At 45.7% G+C, this 19,356-nt stretch overlaps 1 protein-coding gene across 1 annotated transcript; it reads right to left on the reverse strand.

The window, feature by feature from the left end:
- Positions 1 to 225: 225 nt before the first annotated feature.
- On the reverse strand, positions 226 to 18,718 carry LOC134936748 (vesicle-associated membrane protein 5-like). The gene is made up of 3 exons (XM_063931972.1): positions 18,425 to 18,718; positions 4,349 to 4,486; positions 226 to 1,322 (listed from the first exon to the last, which is right to left on the reverse strand). The coding sequence occupies exons 1-3, from the start codon at positions 18,425 to 18,427 to the stop codon at positions 1,146 to 1,148; spliced, it is 318 nt and encodes a 105-aa protein (XP_063788042.1). The 5' UTR covers positions 18,428 to 18,718; the 3' UTR covers positions 226 to 1,145.
- Positions 18,719 to 19,356: the final 638 nt, after the last annotated feature.

Here is a 19,356-nt window from a genome sequence, read left to right on the forward strand (position 1 = left end):
CAAATGAATGACGGAATGGATCCGACTTCAATTGAATATACCCCTAAATATCTCATCCACTGCTCACCCCTGTTCTCATGAGATCGTATACGCACTTCCTTGGTCTGTCTTCCCTCATGTTTTATGTCTGCTATATCTCCTCTTCATATTCTTCTTCCTCTTAAGAACCCTCCCCACATATTATACTGCCCCCCCCCCCCATCTATCACACAAGCAACAGTGAGATCTATCTGAACAATGTTTATTCACGCTGCAGATACACAAGGTTTTCAAGTCTACCCACAAAGGGGTTACAGCCTGCAGCAATATATGTCCCTCATATGTGGCACAACCCTGCATACACCGAAATATTGGCATTCACATCAGCAGCGGGTACTGTATCAGTACAGCAAATACAAAAATGATTAAAAACAGGCGCTCTCTAAAGTATTAAAACTTTAAAAATACTGGAAAACCACTCCAAACTTCTGTCGTTTTCCTCCAGATCGGTGCACAAGTGTTAGCGTGGGGTTGAAAAGACACTTACATAGCAGTTCAAGGGTGAATCCCATCGATTTTAAACGGCAGCATTAAACTGTAGCGCAGGATTACAGACGTATATAACTTTTGTGCAACTGTATCAGTACACCTAAAGGCACAGAAACAATTCTTTGAAGATCCATATGCAGATATGCACTGAAGGCACAATGATCATCACATGTGAATATAAGTTTGGAGACAGATGACAAATAGTTCACTGCAGGTCTATAAATGGCAAGGAATGGCAGAGCAATTATATGCAGAACTATATGCACAATAGAGCACTGATGAAGACTATACACAGTAGGAGGAACACTCATTTTGTTGTGCAGAGTTCTGTACATTGTGAGGCACAGGCATTGGTCTATGAAGCAACACACACAAGAGTGGGGGAAATAGATCTAAGATCCATACACAGGACAGCTGTGTGGTTTGTGTATAGTGGTTAATGAATAAACAACTCTTCAGTCAGCAGACTGTTATCTCCAGGTGAATGGTGTTATGCAGATCTGTACACAGACTGGGGCTGAGGAGTAATTCTCTAATGCGCTGTCCTCTCAATTTCCTTCTGCATTCACTTTCCCATTTATTCCAAATGTGGCATACACACTTTGCAGATACATTTGTTAGGGGTCTGGAGATGCTGCAGCTTCTGCTTGCCCCCCGCTCAGCTGCGTAGCCACAATGATGATGATAATGACCACAATCACCAGAACTATTAATCCAGCTATAATGTACCAACGCCATTTCTCCCAACGCGTTTTAAGCTCCACGGTCTTGGCTGTCTTCTGGAAGTTGCTGGCCTGCGGGTGAGATGCATGGGAATTAATGCTCATATTACTAGTATCTATATCACTGTATTAATGTATGGGTGACATATGAGAACAGGCTGTGTGAGCATACAAGCATAAAGCAGGACAAGAACAGACTAAATAAATGGAGTGTTATGTTATACTTATCAATGTAACCCGGAAATCCAGGGGTTGTAAAGAATCACTTCAGGATCTATTTCTGAGACCATGGAAACTTAATGCAGGCTGGTAATGAGGATCCTCTATTACACAGCAAATGCAACATGTTTAGAAATGAAAATGTTCCTTTGTTCCCCAGGGATTTTCATTGGAATTTTTTGACAGCATATTATTTATACTAGTGCAAATGTACTATAGTTTTAAAAGTACAACATGTAGGCTTGTATATTGACAGCGAGGAGCAGATGCAGGAGGTGTTAAACATGTGATGATTAGATGCAGGAGGTGAGTTGTGTTATACACTGGGCATGTGATGATTAGATGCAGGAGGTGAGTTGTGTTATACACTGGGCATGTGATGATTAGATGCAGGAGGTGAGTTATGTTATACTCTGGGCATGTGACGATTAGATGCAGGAGGTGAGTTGTGTTATACTCTGGGCATGTGACGATTAGATGCAGGAGGTGAGTTGTGTTATACACTGGGCATGTGATGATTAGATGCAGGAGGTGAGTTGTGTTATACACTGGGCATGCGATGATTAGATGCAGGAGGTGAGTTGTGTTATACACTGGGCATGTGATGATTAGATGCAGGAGGTGAGTTGTGTTATACACTGGGCATGCGATGATTAGATGCAGGAGGTGAGTTGTGTTATACACTGGGCATGTGATGATTAGATGCAGGAGGTGAGTTGTGTTATACACTGGGCATGTGATGATTAGATGCAGGAGGTGAGTTGTGTTATACACTGGGCATGTGCTGAGTAGATGCAGGAGGTGAGTTGTGTTATACACTGGGCATGTGACGATTAGATGCAGGAGGTGAGTTGTATTATACACTGGGCATGTGATGATTAGATGCAGGAGGTGAGTTGTGTTATACACTGGGCATGCGATGATTAGATGCAGGAGGTGAGTTGTGTTATACACTGGGCATGCGATGATTAGATGCAGGAGGTGAGTTGTGTTATACACTGGGCATGTGATGATTAGATGCAGGAGGTGAGTTGTGTTATACACTGGGCATGTGACGATTAGATGCAGGAGGGGAGTTGTGTTATACACTGGGCATGTGATGATTAGATGCAGGAGGTGAGTTGTGTTATACACTGGGCATGTGATGATTAGATGCAGGAGGTGAGTTGTGTTATACACTGGGCATGCGATGATTAGATGCAGGAGGTGAGTTGTGTTATACACTGGGCATGCGATGATTAGATGCAGGAGGTGAGTTGTGTTATACACTGGGCATGCGATGATTAGATGCAGGAGGTGAGTTGTGTTATACACTGGGCATGTGATGATTAGATGCAGGAGGTGAGTTGTGTTATACACTGGGCATGCGATGATTAGATGCAGGAGGTGAGTTGTGTTATACACTGGGCATGCGATGATTAGATGCAGGAGGTGAGTTGTGTTATACACTGGGCATGTGATGATTAGATGCAGGAGGTGAGTTATGTTATACACTGGGCATGTGATGATTAGATGCAGGAGGTGAGTTGTGTTATACACTGGGCATGTGATGATTAGATGCAGGAGGTGAGTTGTGTTATACACTGGGCATGTGCTGAGTAGATGCAGGAGGGGAGTTGTGTTATACACTGGGCATGTGACGATTAGATGCAGGAGGTGAGTTGTGTTATACACTGGGCATGCGATGATTAGATGCAGGAGGTGAGTTGTGTTATACACTGGGCATGCGATGATTAGATGCAGGAGGTGAGTTGTGTTATACACTGGGCATGTGATGATTAGATGCAGGAGGTGAGTTATGTTATACACTGGGCGTGTGATGATTAGATGTAGGAGGTGAGTTGTGTTATACACTGGGCATGTGATGATTAGATGCAGGAGGTGAGTTGTGTTATACACTGGGCATGTGATGATTAGATGCAGGAGGTGAGTTGTGTTATACACTGGGCATGTGCTGAGTAGATGCAGGAGGGGAGTTGTGTTATACACTGGGCATGTGACGATTAGATGCAGGAGGTGAGTTGTGTTATACACTGGGCATGTGACGATTAGATGCAGGAGGTGAGTTGTGTTATACACTGGGCATGCGATGATTAGATGCAGGAGGTGAGTTGTGTTATACACTGGGCATGCGATGATTAGATGCAGGAGGTGAGTTGAGTTATACACTGGGCATGTGACGATTAGATGCAGGAGGTGAGTTGAGTTATACACTGGGCATGTGACGATTAGATGCAGGAGGTGAGTTGTGTTATACACTGGGCATGTGACGATTAGATGCAGGAGGTGAGTTGTGTTATACTCTGGGCATGTGACGATTAGATGCAGGAGGTGAGTTGTGTTATACTCTGGGCATGTGACAATTAGATGCAGGAGGTGAGTTGTGTTATACACTGGGCATGTGACGATTAGATGCAGGAGGTGAGTTGTGTTATACTCTGGGCATGTGACAATTAGATGCAGGAGGTGAGTTGTGTTATACACTGGGCATGTGATGATTAGATGCAGGAGGTGAGTTGTGTTATACACTGGGCATGCGACGATTAGATGCAGGAGGTGAGTTGTGTTATACACTGGGCATGTGACGATTAGATGCAGGAGGTTATACACTGGGCATGCGACGATTAGATGCAGGAGGTGAGTTGTGTTATACACTGGGCATGTGATGATTAGATGCAGGAGGTGAGTTGTGTTATACACTGGGCATGCGACGATTAGATGCAGGAGGTGAGTTGTGTTATACACTGGGCATGTGACGATTAGATGCAGGAGGTTATACACTGGGCATGCGACGATTAGATGCAGGAGGTGAGTTGTGTTATACACTGGGCACGTGATGATTAGCTATAAGGTAATGAAGGCTGTCTTTAGGGACTTACCATGCTCTTCAGTTCATCAGAACGAACTACTAGATTTTCCAGTTTGCCTTCCCTCTCCAGGACTTTCTCCACATTGTCTTTCATTAACACCTTCACCTCCTCCGCATTCTGCTGGCACAATTCCAAGGCTTGGGATGCCTGAAAATTCATGAGAAATATTTAATGGCCCTTGGTTAGGGGCTGCAGTTAAAATGCCAGCTGTCGGGATTCCGGCGTACAGGATACCGACGCTGAAATCCGGCGCACCAGAGCTATTCCTACTTGTGGATGGCCACGACACCCATAGAGTGGGAATAGGCCCTGTGGCGAGCGCAGCATTTCACCAGCTGCCGGGATTCTTGCGTCTTTATCCTGAACGCCGGGATACCAACAACCGGTATGTTAACTGCATCCTGCCTCTATGGTACCTGCTTTAATCCATCTTGGAGATCAATACCAGTGACAAACTGCGCTAGATTTAGCACATTTGCAACTTATTAACTAATAATGTACTGTAGTATCCCAGAGAAACTAAATATATATCCTAAAACCCAGTGTTAGGTTTAAACAAGTTTCAGGGCACAGTATTAACTTTGATTGCAAAAGCCTGTGAAAAAGAAATTCCATTTTAATGCAACCCTATACCCTGCATGCAGATTGTATGGGAGGTGCCCCTTTCTTACTACTCTGTGAAGCTGCACAGACTGGCACCAAAACGTACACACCCACAGGCCTTATCAGTGGCTTACACATCTACATTTTCATCTATAAAGTATACATGGAGGCCTCTGGCTGAAGTGACCCAGTTTAAAGCCCTTATTTGCCGGTACAGACCACAATAAAACGGTAATGACCTGGCTAAAACTGTACAGTCGGAGGGTGTGAAACTGCATTTATGTAGCCAGGCTGCACTTACACTAGTGTCCGAGATTCTACTACATATGACACTGCAATTCTGTTTTGATTGTGTCATATTTCTGTTAATATGCCTATTGCAAATGCAACCGATTATAGGTCCCATAGGGGACCTGCAGTTACAGATTATACAGCAGGTCTGAAGTAAGACTACAAAGCAATCACATGCAACACCATCACAAGGACTATTGCCAAGTGTGATCCTAACCTTAGTTCTCGTAGACCTAAAGCCGGACCCACAGCATAAATACCACCCTTGTGCTATACAGTTCAAATAGGGTTAGTAAGCAGGTGCATGTCTCAAAGAATCCCTCAAGTGCCAACAGACTGTTCAGTACAATGTCACCAGCTACAGACACAACCACATAACCTGAGCTGACGCATCACAGTACGCCTTGTGCAATACTGTCTCTGCAGAGTCTGGAGCACAACAATCCCCATAATCTCATGGTTACTGAATATGATTATAACATACTGCAGCAAATAAATGTTAGCTTATAAAGCCATGATATGGAGAATTACAGCTTGCATGCATAATATGAAGTGTTTTATTATGCAGTTGATCAATATTGCTATTTCCCAGGGACAACTCTATAAAACCTGGGACTGTCCCTGAAAATCAGGGGCAGCTGTGTATTATGGGGGTTATTCAGAGATAGACGCAGATCTTGCTTCCGCAGCAAGATCTGCGTCCATCTACATACATGCTGGGGGCCACCCAGCATTTGGAAATTATTTGCCGCTGGCGGGTGATCCGGTACCATTTTTTTCTCTCTTAGTGGCTGAAATGGTTTGGACACGCCAGCGTTGTCCGGACCACACCCACTAAACACGTGTCGTCTTTGGAGGCAGTGAACCGTGTCTGTGAAGGGGAGCTTTCACACACAACGTTTTTTTAGCCGCTGCTGCTGCGCATGCGCACAGCATTATACACGGCTCAAAGCCGTGTTGTGTGAAAGACCCTCTCGGATGGCAAAAAGCCGGACAAAGTTTGTCTGGCTTTTTGCCATCCGGGGAAAACCGGAGAGTGTGTAATAGCCCTCCGGGGAAAACCGGAGAGTGTGTAATAGCCCTGCTTACTGTGTCTCTGCACAGCATACATATTGTGCATATAGTTATATGTACACTATATATAGCCCTTCCTGGCTGTGGTCTGCTCCCTCCCCCACATGCTCCTCCATCTCCCAGGTGGAGTTTTCCCTGATATGTAGCTACTGACTCGCAAATGCATCAAAGGGAACTGTAGCTATAAAATATAATAAGATTTTACTTACCGATAAATCTATTTCTCGGAGTCCGTAGTGGATGCTGGGGTTCCTGAAAGGACCATGGGGAATAGCGGCTCCGCAGGAGACAGGGCACAAAAAGTAAAGCTTTTTCCGATCAGGTGGTGTGCACTGGCTCCTCCCCCTATGACCCTCCTCCAGACTCCAGTTAGGTACTGTGCCCGGACGAGCGTACACAATAAGGGAGGATTTTGAATCCCGGGTAAGACTCATACCAGCCACACCAATCACACCGTACAACTTGTGATCTAAACCCAGTTAACAGTATGATAACAGCGGAGCCTCTGAAAGATGGCTTCCTACAACAATAACCCGAATAAGGTAACAATAACTATGTACAATTTATGCAGATAATCCGCACTTGGGATGGGCGCCCAGCATCCACTACGGACTCCGAGAAATAGATTTATCGGTAAGTAAAATCTTATTTTCTCTATCGTCCTAGTGGATGCTGGGGTTCCTGTAAGGACCATGGGGATTATACCAAAGCTCCCAAACGGGCGGGAGAGTGCGGATGACTCTGCAGCACCGAATGAGAGAACTCCAGGTCCTCCTTAGCCAGAGTATCAAATTTGTAAAATTTTACAAACGTGTTCTCCCCTGACCACGTAGCTGCTCGGCAAAGTTGTAATGCCGAGACCCCTCGGGCAGCCGCCCAAGATGAGCCCACCTTCCTTGTGGAGTGTGCCTTTACAGATTTAGGCTGTGGCAGGCCTGCCACAGAATGTGCCAGTTGGATTGTGCTACAGATCCAACGAGCAATCGTCTGCTTAGACGCAGGAGCACCCATCTTGTTGGGTGCATACAATATAAACAACGAGTCAGATTTTCTGACTCCAGCTGTTCTTGCAATATATATTTTTAATGCTCTGACAACGTCCAGTAACTTGGAGTCCTCCAAGTCACTTGTAGCCGCAGGCACTACAATAGGCTGGTTCAGATGAAATGCTGACACCACCTTAGGGAGAAAATGCGGACGAGTCCGCAGTTCTGCCCTGTCCGAATGGAAAATCAGATATGGGCTTTTGTAAGATAAAGCTGCCAATTCTGACACTCTCCTGGCAGAAGCCAGGGCTAGAAGCATGGTCACTTTCCAAGTGAGATATTTCAAATCCACCTTATTTAGTGGTTCAAACCAATGAGATTTTAGAAAATCCAAAACTACATTGAGATCCCACGGTGCCACTGGAGGCACCACAGGAGGCTGTATATGCAGCACTCCCTTCACAAAGGTCTGGACTTCAGGGACTGAAGCCAATTCTTTTTGAAAGAAAATCGACAGGGCCGAAATTTGAACCTTAATAGATCCCAATTTGAGACCCATAGACAATCCTGATTGCAGGAAATGTAGGAATCGACCCAGTTGAAATTCCTCCGTCGGAGCACTCCGATCTTCGCACCACGCAACATATTTTCGCCAAATTCGGTGATAATGTTGCACGGTTACTTCTTTCCTTGCTTTAATCAAAGTAGGAATGACTTCTTCCGGCATGCCTTTTTCCATTAGGATCCGGCGTTCAACCGCCATGCCGTCAAACGCAGCCGCGGTAAGTCTTGAAACAGACAGGGACCCTGCTGAAGCAAGTCCCTCCTTAGAGGTAGAGGCCACGGATCTTCCGTGATCATCTCTTGAAGTTCCGGGTACCAAGTCCTTCTTGGCCAATCCGGAACCACTAGTATCGTTCTTACGCCTCTTTGCCGTATAATTCTCAATACTTTTGGTATGAGAGGCAGAGGAGGAAACACATACACCGACTGGTACACCCAAGGCGTTACCAGCGCGTCCACAGCTATTGCCTGCGGATCTCTTGACCTGGCGCAATACCTGTCCAGTTTTTTGTTGAGGCGAGACGCCATCATGTCCACCATTGGTCTTTCCCAACGGGTTACCAGCATGTGGAAGACTTCTGGATGAAGTCCCCACTCTCCCGGGTGAAGATCGTGTCTGCTGAGGAAGTCTGCTTCCCAGTTGTCCACTCCCGGGATGAACACTGCTGATAGCGCTATCACATGATTCTCTGCCCAGCGAAGAATCCTTGCAGCTTCTGCCATTGCACTCCTGCTTCTTGTGCCGCCCTGTCTGTTCACATGGGCGACTGCCGTGATGTTGTCCGACTGGATCAACACCGGTTTTCCCTGAAGCAGAGGTTCTGCCTGGCTTAGAGCATTGTATATTGCTCTTAGTTCCAGAATGTTTATGTGAAGAGACGTTTCCAGGCTCGTCCATACTCCCTGGAAGTTTCTTCCTTGTGTGACTGCTCCCCAGCCTCTCAGGCTGGCGTCCGTGGTCACCAGGATCCAATCCTGTATGCCGAATCTGCGGCCCTCCAATAGATGAGGACTCTGCAACCACCACAGAAGAGACACCCTTGTCCTTGGAGACAGGGTTATCCGTAGGTGCATCTGAAGATGCGACCCTGACCATTTGTCCAACAGATCCCTTTGGAAAATTCTTGCGTGGAATCTGCCGAATGGAATTGCTTCGTAAGAAGCTACCATTTTTCCCAGGACTCTTGTGCATTGATGTACAGACACCTTTCCTGGTTTTAGGAGGTTCCTGACAAGCTCGGATAACTCCTTGGCTTTTTCCTCCGGGAGAAAAACCTTTTTCTGAACCGTGTCCAGAATCATCCCTAGGAACAGCAGACGAGTTGTCGGCATTAACTGGGATTTTGGAATATTCAGAATCCACCCGTGCTGTTTTAGCACTTCTTGAGACAGTGCTAATCCCATCTCTAGCTGTTCTCTGGACCTCGCCCTTATTAGGAGATCGTCCAAGTATGGGATAATTAATACGCCTTTTCTTCGAAGAAGAATCATCATCTCGGCCATTACCTTTGTAAAGATCCGAGGTGCCGTGGACAATCCGAACGGCAGCGTCTGAAACTGATAGTGACAGTTTTGTACAACGAACCTGAGGTACCCCTGGTGTGAGGGGTAAATTGGAACGTGGAGATACGCATCCTTGATGTCCAAGGATACCATAAAGTCCCCCTCTTCCAGGTTCGCTATCACTGCTCTGAGTGACTCCATTTTGAACTTGAACTTCTTTATGTACAGGTTCAAGGACTTCAGATTTAGAATAGGCCTTACCGAGCCATCCGGCTTCGGTACCACAAAAAGAGTGGAATAATACCCCTTCCCTTGTTGTAGAAGAGGTACCTTGACTATCACCTGCTGAGAGTACAGCTTGTGAATGGCTTCCAAAACCGTCTCCCTTTCGGAGGGGGACGTTGGTAAAGCAGACTTCAGGAAACGGCGAGGTGGATCCGTCTCTAATTCCAACCTGTACCCTTGAGATATTATCTGCAGGATCCAGGGATCTACCTGCGAGTGAGCCCACTGCGCGCTGTAATTTTTGAGACGACCGCCCACCATCCCCGAGTCCGCTTGAGGAGCCCCAGCGTCATGCTGAGGCTTTTGTAGAAGCCGGGGAGGGCTTCTGTTCCTGGGAAGGAGCTGCGTGTTGCTGTCTCTTCCCTCGACCTTTGCCTCGTGGCAGATATGAATAGCCCTTTGCTCTCTTATTTTTAAAGGAACGAAAGGGCTGCGGTTGAAAAGTCGGTGCCTTTTTCTGTGGGGGAGTGACTTGAGGTAGAAAGGTGGATTTCCCGGCTGTAGCCGTGGCCACCAAATCTGATAGACCGACTCCAAATAACTCCTCCCCTTTATACGGCAAAACTTCCATATGCCGTTTTGAATCCGCATCACCTGACCACTGTCGCGTCCATAAAACTCTTCTGGCCGAAATGGACATAGCACTTACCCGTGATGCCAGTGTGCAGATATCCCTCTGTGCATCACGCATATAAAGAAATGCATCCTTTATTTGTTCTAACGACAGTAAAATATTGTCCCTGTCCAGGGTATCAATATTTTCAATCAGGGACTCTGACCAAACTACCCCAGCACTGCCCATCCAGGCAGTCGCTACAGCTGGTCGTAGTATAACACCTGCATGTGTGTATATACTTTTTTGGATATTTTCCATCCTCCTATCTGATGGATCTTTAAGTGCGGCCGTCTCAGGAGAGGGTAACGCCACTTGTTTAGATAAGCGTGTTAGCGCCTTGTCCACCCTAGGAGGTGTTTCCCAGCGCTCCCTAACCTCTGGCGGGAAAGGGTATAATGCCAATAATTTCTTTGAAATTATCAGTTTTTTATCAGGGGCAACCCACGCTTCATTACACACGTCATTTAATTCTTCTGATTCAGGAAAAACTATAGGTAGTTTTTTCATACCCCACATAATACCCTGTTTAGTGGTACCTGTAGTATCAGCTAAATGTAACGCCTCCTTCATTGCCAAAATCATATAACGTGTGGCCCTACTGGAAAATACGGTTGATTCGTCACCGTCACCACTGGAGTCATCGCCTGTGTCTGGGTCTGTGTCGACCGACTGAGGCAAAGGGCGTTTCACAGCCCCTGACGGTGTTTGAGTCGCCTGGACAGGCACTAATTGATTGTCCGGCCGCCTCATGTCGTCAAACGACTGCTTTAGCGTGTTGACACTATCCCGTAGTTCCATAAATAAAGGCATCCATTCCGGTGTCGACTCCCTAGGGGGTGACATCCTCATATTTGGCAATTGCTCCGCCTCCACACCAATATCGTCCTCATACATGTCGACACACACGTACCGACACACAGCAGACACACAGGGAATGCTCCTAACGAAGACAGGACCCACTAGCCCTTTGGGGAGACAGAGGGAGAGTTTGCCAGCACACACCAAAAGCGCTATATATATATATCAGGGATAGCCTTATAATAAGTGCTCCCTTATAGCTGCTTTGTTATATCAAATTATCGCCATAAATGTGCCCCCCCCTCTCTGTTTTACCCTGTTTCTGTAGTGCAGTGCAGGGGAGAGACTTGGGAGCCGTCCTGACCAGCGGAACTGTGAGAGGAAATGGCGCCGTGTGCTGAGGAGATAGGCCCCGCCCCTTTTCTGGCGGGCTCGTCTCCCGCTATTTAGAGAAATTAGGCAGGGGTTAAATATCTCCATATAGCCTCTAGGGCTATATGTGAGGTATTTTTAGCCTTTATAGGTAATCATTTTGCCTCCCAGGGCGCCCCCCTCCCAGCGCCCTGCACCCTCAGTGACTGCCGTGTGAAGTGTGCTGAGAGGAAAATGGCGCACAGCTGCAGTGCTGTGCGCTACCTTTTGAAGACTGCAGGAGTCTTCAGCCGCCGATTCTGGACCTCTTCTGTCTTCAGCATCTGCAAGGGGGCCGGCGGCGTGGCTCCGGTGACCATCCAGGCTGTACCCGTGATCGTCCCTCTGGAGCTTGATGTCCAGTAGCCAAGAAGCCAATCCATCCTGCACGCAGGTGAGTTGACTCCTTCTCCCCTCAGTCCCTCGCTGCAGTGATCCTGTTGCCAGCAGGAATCACTGTAAAATAAAAAACCTAGCTAAACTTTTTCTAAGCAGCTCTTTAGGAGAGCCACCTAGATTGCACCCTTCTCGGCCGGGCACAAAAATCTAACTGGAGTCTGGAGGAGGGTCATAGGGGGAGGAGCCAGTGCACACCACCTGATCGGAAAAAGCTTTACTTTTTGTGCCCTGTCTCCTGCGGAGCCGCTATTCCCCATGGTCCTTTCAGGAACCCCAGCATCCACTAGGACGATAGAGAAATATATATATATATATATATATATATATATATATATATAGAGAGAGAGAGAGAGAGATTGATATATACATATAGATACATTTTAATACAGCCTTGTATTAAACATTTACACTGCTGGAAACACTGGCAGTGTAATTGCCATATGATGGGAGGAGAGTGGGAGAGTTTCAGCCGCCTGCAGTTTTCGGCTGTGATTAGGAATATACCTCATATAACACCACTTCCAGATATATAAAGTGAGTTTTTAAGGTTTTGCTTAATTATTTTCTGCTTACTGAAAACATTAATCACAGTAGTGAGCAATGACTTGCTCTCTACAATGCAATGTTGTAGGGGTCTGGCATTAATGGAGAAGATGACGTTATTTTCTACGTTCGCCCTTTCCTACATAGCTGTGATACTTGAAACATGCGGATACTTTAGTTTCTGCATGTTGTAAGACCTGAAACACTTTGCTAAATAGGGCCAGGAGGGCTCTATTTTAAAATGAAAATTAAAAGTGGCATCAAAACATCACCACTTTTCACTTTCCATTATTCTCTATATTTATATTTTTTGGGGAGACAGGACAGATTTCGCACTATAGGTCTGTCCCAGCACGTATCTAAAGTAGCCAATGGAGGCAGGAGACACAATGCAGTATGGGAGAAAGCAGGAAGGGAAAGGTCTCTTCTTCTTATGTCACCTGAGATGGCATTATGAAATACGGGTGTATTCAATTATTGTCGGAAACTTGTTTAGGTCGGAAGGGGTTCCGACCTATTCAATGACGGCTCAGATTTTCCAACAAGTCAGGAATTCCCGACTTGTCGGAAAACACGTGGATTGTCGGAATCCACATGCACTGTCGGAAGCGCGGCCAAACTCGACAGGTTTGAACCCCGTTTCCGACCATGTCAAACCAACTTTAACAAAAGTCGGATTAGCATTGTCGGGAACGGGCCAAACCTGTCGAGTTTGGCTGATTATTGAATACTCACATGTCGGATCCTTTCCGTCGGAAAGGATCCGACATGAATTGAATATACCCCATAGCTTCTCTCGTCTTTAAAATACAATTTGTGCCCATTGAGGCCTATTGGAGGCTGCAGCGATGTGTTATTGGTGGGTGTGGATTATTAGATCTATTCTAAAAAGGTCTACATCAATAGGGCTACCAAAAGTGGTAGACATGCATGAAGTGGACAGTGTCAAAGGATCAACACAGAATAGGTAGACAGTAGAAAAAAGGTTGACAGGGTCAAAAAGTCTACATGGAGATGGGGTACATAAAAAAAGATAAACACAATTTTTTGTGTGTTTTTTTGGGTGTTTTGTCACTTTTCTGCCACAAACAAGCCCCATTAGTGTACCATGTCCCTTCACATGGCTCTGTTCGCTCACCATGCTTTGGGCATGGTGCCGAGCGCAGGTTACTATTCCCAATTGTAGTCCACGTGGATGGTAAAGTATGAAATAGTTGAAAAAAATTACAAAATAAATAAAAAAACTGGTCCACAATTGTCACATTGACCTTTTGACCCTGTTGACCTTTTGGACTGTCTACCTTTAAATGTTGACCTTTTGACCCTGTCGACCTAATGTATGTCTACCATTAGTAGTCGACCTATTGACTGTAGACCTTTTTAGTGTAGATCTATAGACCAGATACCGTTATTGATATCTCTGGACTTTTCTTTATTGTAAATAGTGAGAAACTAAATGAAAGCTTTCTCCAGCACAAATACCGGAGAAGCAAAATAGCCTTTATTCATTTTACTAAATAGACCCCCTAATCTGAAAGAAGAATGGTCGCTCCAAAACAGGGACAGTTGTTACAGATGTAGCACTTCATATTGTGATACCATGCAGGCTGAAGTTTTATGCTAGAACATTGGGTTTCACAACAGCTAGAAAACCAGTTTGCTTGCTCATCCTGTAGATCAAGATAATTATCATTCTGAGATATCTGCAGTGGTATCAACCAATTACCCTGTGTACGTGGCCTCTAAACAAGCCAAATTATTTCATTGTAATCAGATTATTGCTAGGTATGTGGATAGAAGATGACCCCAACTGATCTGTGTGTGGTCATCTCCTAACCTGGCTACTACTGTAGGTCCACTGACGCCGTAAGAGATCTGGGTGCTCTTCACTTGTCCCAAAAGCCTGGATCTCATTCTATCTCCGTGTATGACCAGATTAAATACTGATCCTGTAACTCAAGCTGCGTGACAGGATCGGCCCAAGGGCCTAATTCAGACCTGATCGCTCGCTAGGGTCTTTTTGCAGTCCAGCGTATGCATAGTCACCACCCACTGGGGAGTGTATTTTAGCTGTGCAAGTGTGCGATCGCATGTGCAGCCGAGCGGAACAAAAAGTGTTTGTGCAGTTTCTAAGTAGCCCAGGACTTACTCAGCTGCTGCGATCACATCAGCCTGTCCGGCGCCGGAATTGACGTCAGGAACCCTCCCAGCAAATGCTTGAGAACGCCTGAGTTTTCCAACCACTCCCAGAAAACTGTCAGTTTCCACCCACAAATGCCTTCTTCCTGTCAATCTCCTTGTGATCACCCGTGCGAATGGATTCTTCGCACAAACCCATCACTGAGCGGCGATACGCTTTGTACCTGTGTGATGCGCCTGCATATTGCGCTGCATACGTATGCGCAGTTCTGACCTGATCACAGTGCTGCAAAAAACGCTAGCAAGGAATCAGGTCTGAATTAGGCCCCATGTGTGGTCACATTCTGCAACACACCAACCCACTTTCCCTTCTCATGTTTTCTCACTGCAGTTACTTGTGCCAAATGGGGTTTTTTTCACATCCATTAATTAAGAGCAGGTTAGAGGAATTGGCAGATAAGTGACAGAACGGGGACCGATGTAAAACAAACTGGGTTAGTTTATCTTCTAACATATTATCACAACCTCAAGCCTTACACACTTCCTGCCACCACTACATATTACACACCTAGCTGTTCTCCCCCTTCTTCATAACCTCACTTCCTAGTTTCACTTTCATCAGCTCCTCCCTGTCCTCTGTCTATAGGGGGTAATTCCAAGTTGATCGCAGCAGGAAATTTTTTAGCAGTTGGGCAAAACCATGTGCACTGCAGGGGGGGCAGATATAACATGTGCAGAAAGAGTTAGATTTGGGTGGGTTATTTTGTTTCTGTGCAGGGTAAATACTGGCTGCTTTATTTTTACACTGCAATTTAGATTGCAGATTGAACACCCCACACCCAAATCTAACTCTCTCTGCACGTTACATCTGCCCCCCCTGCAGTGCACATGGGGGGTCATTCCGAGTTGTTCGCTCGGTAAGTTTTATCGCATCGCAGCGATTTTCTGCTTAATGCGCAGGCGCAATGTCCGCACTGCGACTGCGCCAAGTAAATTTGCTATGCTGTTAGGATTTTTACTCACGGCTTTTTCATCGTTCTGACGATCGTAGTGTGATTGACAGGAAATGGGTGTTACTGGGCGGAAACAGGCCGTTTTATGGGCGTGTGGGAAGAAACGCTACCGTTTCCGGAAAAAACGCAGGAGTGGCCGGAGAAACGGGGGAGTGTCTGGGCGAACGCTGGGTGTGTTTGTGACGTCAAACCAGGAACGACAAGCACTGAACTGATCGCAGATGCCGAGTAAGGTTGAAGTTACTCAGAAACTGCTACGAGGTGTGTAATCCCAATATTGCGAATACATCGTTCGCAATTTTAAGAAGCTAAGATTCACTCCCAGTAGGCGGCGGCTTAGCGTGTGTAACTCTGCTAAAATCGCCTTGCGAGCGAACAACTCGGAATGAGGGCCATGGTTTTGTCCAACTGCTAAAAAATTTCCTACTGCGATCAACTTGGAATTACCCCCATAGTCACCATCCCCACAACATACTATTATGTACTATTCCAATGTAGCAAACCTATAGGGCTGCACCACAATTACTTCTGATGCATACCTACACGTCACAGGGCCTGATTCAGGTTTGTAATACCTCTTTTTCACCAAAAGTCCTGGGTCTGACTTGAGATTTGGAACAAGCTGGGACAGATGTATTAACCTGGAGAAGGTATAAAGAAGTAATAAGCGCAAGGTGATAACGCACCAGCCAATCATTTCGGATATGAAAAATGACAGGAACTGACTGGCTGGTGCGTTATCACCTTACACTTATCACTGCTTCATTACTTCTTTGGAGTCTATTGAAGCAGTGAAAAGAGTGGAGAAGTGAGTCTATGGAGAAGCTGCCCATGGCAACCAATCAGCTGCTCCGTACAATTGTATAGTAAGCGAATTATAAATGTTACTTCAATGCTGATTGGTTGCCATAGGCAACTTCTCCACTGGCTCACTTCTCCACACTTTTCACTGCTTCATGAATAGACCCCTATATCCCTTCTCCAGGCATAATACATCTGCCAACATTTAACTGGATAAAAACAAGTTTAGTTTTGAACACAAGCCCATGTTCTAACCCTAAGGTGCATACACACTAGATGTCATGCTCTATGAGCGAGTCATCTAGTGTTTCCCCCTCCTGGGCCGGGTGGACGGTGGCGGCCGTACACACTGAGCGATATGACGTTCATATCACTCAGTGACGTCACACAGCGGCCAGGTGGTGCAGCTCTTGGACGACAGTCCAGATTGAGCATGCGTGAACGGCCGACAGCTAGGGTCATTAACGACCCACGGGGTCGCGCATCGGTCGCCGTCGCCTGCATAGACACTTGCCAAGAAAGTGAACAACGTCGCACAGGAAGGGTGAAAATGAGCGACGTCGTTCATTTTATCGGCAAGTGTGTATGCACCTTTAATGTGACAGATATGGATAGGGTCCAAAAGTGCAAGTTAAGTAGCCATGGAAGGACAGTTTTTAGGTTTTGGTTTTTATCAGGCCACAAAAGGGAAGTCGTTTGTTGATGCTGTTGACAGTCAATATATTAACAATGGCAGTGTAGTGTTATATAAAGCACTGTAACAGTATCGGCATTACAATATTAAGCATGACGCTTTAAAGTTATAATGCATTGTTACAATGCTTTAAAGATAACATTACAACAGTTTCAGCAAACTCCCGTCAATATAAGGCTGTCGAAATATAGACTGTCAACAGGATCAACTTTGACAAAATGTATTTATCATAAGCACATTCATAAATTTGTTGGAAATAAAACCGGAAGTCAGGGATGATGCCTAACATCGGAGCATTGTTCTCCTGACTGGTACTTTCATAAGGGGCCCCTGATACTGTGGAATACAGCAGTAAGGTGATCCTTTGGTGTATAGCAATGGTAAGCAGCAGTACAAAGTAAGTTACCCCTGCTATAATGTATTCTTAGTCAATATACCCCATGGTGCTGTAAATTTTGATTTAAACGGGTATTACAAAGTAGATTTCCGCCATAACACTGCTTCAACATGCAGTTCCCAGTGCCCCAGAGCTGCAAAATGACCATGTATCACTTGGGATGCTGCTTTCCTTTTAAAAAAAAATATTTAGTTTGTGTTGCTCCTTACCTCTGGAACTCTCCCTCTCTGACTCTCCATCTCTCTTCAAACTGGCATATCAAAGCCTTCCAGCCCTCATCCTAACCCACAGTTTAATGTTCCTTGCTCAATATCTCTCCCCTCTGTGTCTCCCCTGTATATCTGCACCTCCCCTTTAGACTGGAAGCTCTCAGGAGCAGGGCCCTATTCCCTCATGTGCTTTGCTTTCCCTCACTTATACCATCACCTCCGCCCCTCTGCCTACAATGGCACCTGTCCCTTGAGTTCTGCTGCACTGCTGCATATTTGGGTACTATGACTGCCATGCCCTGCAATGTTCTGTGCTGTAGATGTCTTGTTTTTGTTCATACGGTTTCTGTTTTCGTACTTTGTAAGGCGCTGTGGACCCCTTGTGGCGCCATATAAATAAAGGAAGATAATAATAATAATAATTATAAACTGGCAGGTGACTGATAAATGCCAAGCAGTTTTGGGAGCTAGTCAAGCAGCCACACCACATGCACAGTGCTGGATCCAATGCTGACAGGCAAATACGCTTCACACTTCACAGATGCAATGGCAGTAATAGAAGAATTAATACTGACAGCAACTTTGCTTCCCACCCCTGCATACCCTTCTATAAGCATCAGTGCCCCATGCAGCCATATTTACAACACGAAAGTGAAACTGCAAAGACAAAGTTCTGTTAGGTGATGGATAAAGGGATAAAAGGGTCACAAACACCTCAGAGGGAGGTCACACTCACCACACTCTCATCATGTCGCTTACCATAGTGGGCAGCAGATCCAGGCAGCGACTTGTAGCAGCGACAGAGAGATCGGCGCGGGTACAGCTGCGTGTGTGTGCGGGAGTAGTTACATTGCCACTCTGTATGTATGTGTGTGTCTGTGTATCTATGTGTGTGTGTGTGTGTGTCTGTGTGTGAATGTGCAGTTGTTGGTGTGCCCTATCCTGTGATCTGCAGTCAGTAAACCAATGACAGACAGCCCGGCCCCTATGTACAGTATATCTGCTCTCTCCTGCTTGTTGCTTCCCTGTGCAAGGTCCGTGCGTGTCCCGGAGAGGAGGAGCCAGGAGCAGCTGCTGGGAACAGTCTCCTGCGCTCACAGCAGCCCGGAGCCCTGGTCTGTATCCACACACATACAGCAGCAGCTACGGTGCATTGACATGGAGCTGACATTAGAGGGAACCACTGATTCCTGTAAACCTGGAGCAGGTTCACCCACACCTCTTCCACACTCCTATTATATATACACAGTCACACACACCCATACTGTTATATACACAATCATATTGTCCCGTATACACCTATATTAGTTATGTATACACCTAGGCCATGTTGCAACATGTAGTACTATACATCAATTTTGTTACTTATAGTCACACATATTATTATATAGACACCCATACTGTTAAATATATTACAATATTGTATATACACCCATATTGTAACGTATACCCCAATCCTGTTTTATTTACACCCATATTTTTACGTACTGTATACACCCATTTTGGTACTTATACACCCATACAGTTACATACATATACACCCATAGGTTTAGTAATATACACTCATATTGGTACAGATACACCCAAATTGTCATATATACACTAATATAGTGCTATATACACCTATACTGTACCACATACACTCATGTTCTTACTTATACTCCTATACTGTTGTAGCAGTTATAATCCCG

This window comes from Pseudophryne corroboree, chromosome 6 (assembly GCF_028390025.1).
Source record: "Pseudophryne corroboree isolate aPseCor3 chromosome 6, aPseCor3.hap2, whole genome shotgun sequence".
Lineage (NCBI taxonomy): Eukaryota > Metazoa > Chordata > Amphibia > Anura > Myobatrachidae > Pseudophryne > Pseudophryne corroboree.